A 4406-nucleotide genomic window follows, 5' to 3' on the forward strand; every position below is an offset into this window, starting at 1 on the left:
AGTAAACACAAGTCTTCAGGAAAAAGGGAACAGCAGACCTACAGGTGGTCATGAGGATTTCAATCTTGAAGAGTTTTCAGAAGTTTGGTGAAAGCACCGAATCCCTACTTGTATGGGCATCAGATGTTTAGGTCAAGTTCATGTTTTTTAAAAGGCCAAGAGTCCTCAGCTGAAATCTGACTTGCAGAATACTACCGTAAGGAGCAATCAACAGAAAGGAGATGCATTTAACAAGAAGAATGAGTCACTTGATGGTGTAAGATAATTTAATGTAAACTAACTAGACTGGAAAAAGTTGCAACTATTGAAGATGTAAGTCAAAATATTATGACAATTTTTCTATTTCTTTGTTTCTATTTTTATATGATTTTCTCAATGCCACATATTATTGGTTTGGAATACCTGAATTTATGACACTTGAGAAAAGAAACTCAGAGGCTTGCATTAAGTTAGTGAAATCTTGAGTACAAATTACACGAGTGAAACTTTAAAGGCTGTTACTGTTGACCAGCAGAATACTGAAGGAGGTTGGGTGTCAGGAGCAACAGGTATATGGATGATCTCAAGCTAATAGGCATCTCCCACAGACTTACCCCTTCACTTCTCATTTTTTTCTTAATCTTTATTTTATTATTATTTTGGTAGAAGTCAGCCATGAGAAACCACACCACAGTAACAACATTTATTCTTCTTGGACTGACTGATAATCCACAATTGCAAGTGGTCATTTTCCTTCTCCTGTTTTTCACATACATGTTGAGTGTCACTATGAATCTAACCATAATCATCCTCACCCTACTGGATTCTCATCTAAAAACACCCATGTATTTCTTCCTCCGAAGTTTCTCATTTTTAGAGATCTCATTCACAACTGTCTGCATCCCCAAATTTCTTGTCAGCATGGCAACGGGTGATAGGACCATTTCTTACAACAGTTGTGCGACACAGCTGTTTTTTACTATTGTCTTGGGTGCAATTGAATTTTTTCTTCTGGCTGCCATGTCTTATGACCGCTATGTTGCCATTTGCAAACCCCTGCATTACACCACCATCATGAATGACAGAGTCTGCAACTTGTTGGTCTTTGCTTCATGGTTAGCTGGTTTTATAGTAGTCGTTCCACCGCTCCTTGTGGGTCTCCAGCTAGATTTCTGTGCCGCCAACACTATAGATCATTTCTTCTGTGATTTTTCTCCTATATTACAGCTCTCTTGCACAGATACAGATGTAATAGAATTAATGGCGCTTCTCTCAGCCATTTTGACCCTCCTGGTTACACTGGTATTCGTGATCCTCTCCTATGCAAACATCATCAGGACTATTCTGAAGATACCTTCTTCTCAACAAAGGAAGAAAGCCTTTTCTACATGTTCTTCTCACATGGTGGTTGTATCCATTTCATATGGCAGCTGCATCTTCATGTATGTGAAACCCTCTGCAAAGGATAGAGTATCTTTAAATAAAGGGATAGCCCTGCTCAGTACCTCTGTTGCCCCCATGTTGAATCCCTTCATTTATACACTGAGAAACAAACAAGTGAAAGACGCTTTTATGCACATGACCAAAAAGATGGAGATTTTCTCAGTGAAGTGAACCATTTTACTGATATCACTGAGATCATGAGTAAAAGACAGCAAGAAAGGTGGGGTGCTTCAATGTTTGTATTCAAAATAATATTGACTATTTTTCCTGACATAATTTTCATGTGGCCTGACTAATCTCCAAAGTCTAATTCTCTCCCCTATCTGTCCCTTATTTGAGCCAAAATCATTTGTGTCTTTATTTGGTGTTTTATCTATTTCCTCTTAAAATTCTCTCAGAGGAAGACAACATTAGACTTTAATTTTTTCATGTTCCTTTCCACTGTTGTGGAATTCAGAGATTCAATTTTACACATATTCTATATAGAGTTAATGCACCACCTACATTTTTAAAACTTAGCTGAAAATCACATATTTCTAGGAATCCACAAACTGTCACTGACTCAAGGCAAAATAAAAAAATAGGAATAGACCTATAACTATGAGGGAAATTGAACCACTAATCTCTATGTCTTTAAATAATATGGATTTTTTTTTTGTTTCTGTAAATAGAGATCATGGCAATCATTTCAAACAGTTTCTAAATTTCTTTACCTTGTTATTATTATTCTTTATTGCACACTCTACCAGTAAAAAAACAAAACTCAAACAAAACACTTAAATTTCATAGTATATGTATATTTGTTCATAAATTATATATTCACTATAGTATAGAATATTTAAACATGTTAATAGAAAAATAGAAATTGAGCAAGGAAATTAGGCAAAAGAATCAATATATTTTATAGTATAACTGTGATATAAATTAATTTTAATGTTAATGGTACAACTATTAGATTCAAGTTGTTAAAACACATATTATTATATTTGCAAATATCAGCTTAATTTTGTGATAAGTTATGTGAAAGTCTTATTCTAAGCCTATTTGATCTTTATACTTGCTAGGGCCTTCATAGCTCAAAATGGACACTTCACAATGCATGCCACTCACATCAGAAGAAGTGAAAATGACAATAATTTTTCTTCTGTCCTATTTGAATTTTTTTATATTAAATTACTACATTTCTGTCTTCTCTAATGTAAATCTGCTGCCTAAACTTTTATTTCTATATAAATAGTTTCAAAGTGGACAGAAAGTCTTTATTTGGAATATTTTAATAGAGATTAAAATATCTCCAAGTTTTCCAAATGGGTGGATGAGCATTTTCATACTCAATGAACTTATATAATCTTCAGTAACAATAACCATGGCAATAATTTCAAGCAAACAATTTTTAAATTTCTTCAGCTTAATACATTTCTTTTTGAAAACCTGTTACTTTTTATATACTATTAAAATTCCATGCATTTTGGGATAGAATGGCGGGGAAACGTCTTGATGAAAGCATACTATTATTGATGGGTATTTGTTATCATAGAAAAGAGAAATTTGGAATATGTCTACTTGTAATGTATATTTAATGTGTATTTAAAGATGTGTATTTAAAAAATACTTTGTGTGAGAAATTCTGATTCTCTGATACATTTTTTGAAAATATACCATTAAATGCTTCCTCCATTGCCCTATTCTCCCTACTCTTCTGACCCTTTGAATGTAAAAACCATCCCTAGAGAGAAGGCTGTACAAAAACAGCCTGTGGGCTTGTCCTGAAGGTTGTGGTTTGCTTGTCAATGGTCTAAATTACATCAAGAAGCCCTAAAGCCAGGATGAAGGTCTGCTATTTTGTCTATTTTACTATATCAAGGTGATGCAATCTACCTGTTATGTTCTATTAGTCCATAAAAATAGGTTCAGAATTCAATAACTCAGTATTTAGTCCCAAGACTGTTTTGGATTTAAACTAACAAATGGAACATAATTTAAAACACATTTGCAGTTGGTGTTACCAACTAATTCAGTATATGAATCTACTGTCATGCTTTAAGATTCATCTAGGGTAGGGCAGGTAAATATTTTAATTAAATGGCTATGTGGGATGGATCACCATTCCTACATCATTTTTAAAAGTATTTGATAGTAGTACCAAATACTGCAATATTGCCAAGGAAAGATGCTTTGATGTATTATTTGTTAATGAGGATGAACTCCATGGTTTTCTACCTGGCTCTGAGCATATCTGTGTTAACAATATATTTAGGATGATTTTTCACATGCAGTAGAAACACTATAAATATCCCACTTTCATTTCAGACCAGCAATTACGATTCCTTTCAATGCTGTTCATACCTCCTTGTGAATCAATACCTTGTACAAATGATTTTGTTCTGGATCATCACCAGTTACACAGTTAAGGGATATATAAGTGGATTGCACAATATAAAACTGTTCCAAGTTTTGTCATTTTACATCTTTGGATTTATTTTTCTAATATTTCAAATTTAATCAGGATAAATCATTCACAAATCCAAGTTGCTATCTAATTAAACAAAAAATTATAGCCATCATCAGAAGTTTGAACTCCATTAAATCCACAACCACTACTCAGGCCTCACTCTGACCTGTGATGTGCTGGTAAGCTAGCTTTCTGAAAGTAACAGCCTAATTTTTAACAAAAAAAAAAAAAGAAAGAAAGAAAGAAGAAAGAAAGAAAGAAAGAAAGAAAGAAAGAAAGAAAGAAGAAAGAAAGAAAGACAGAAAAAAGAAAGAAAGAAAGAAAATCACAATCATTGAAAATATATCAATAAATTCAGCCTTATGTAGAATTATATTTACTTTCCTCTGGTATATCACCCTTAGAATATACTCTCACATATATTCCCCCAGGCTTTTGTCAATTTTAGTTGATAAATTATTGCTATGTTCTTAATATGTACCCCCAAATTATATGTTGAAATCCTAACCTCCAAAGATGATGCTATTTGGAG

The 4406-nt window shown here is 33.3% G+C and overlaps 1 protein-coding gene across 1 annotated transcript; it reads left to right on the top strand.

Annotated features, from left to right (window-relative positions):
- The first annotated feature begins 654 nt into the window (after positions 1 to 654).
- Positions 655 to 1593, top strand: LOC121480286 (olfactory receptor 6C74). Its single transcript, XM_041736737.1, has one exon. It carries the CDS (start codon positions 655 to 657, stop codon positions 1591 to 1593), a length of 939 nt encoding a protein of 312 aa, XP_041592671.1.
- Positions 1594 to 4406: the final 2813 nt, after the last annotated feature.

The sequence above is a fragment of the Vulpes lagopus genome, chromosome 21 (assembly GCF_018345385.1).
Source record: "Vulpes lagopus strain Blue_001 chromosome 21, ASM1834538v1, whole genome shotgun sequence".
NCBI classification, from domain to species: domain Eukaryota; kingdom Metazoa; phylum Chordata; class Mammalia; order Carnivora; family Canidae; genus Vulpes; species Vulpes lagopus.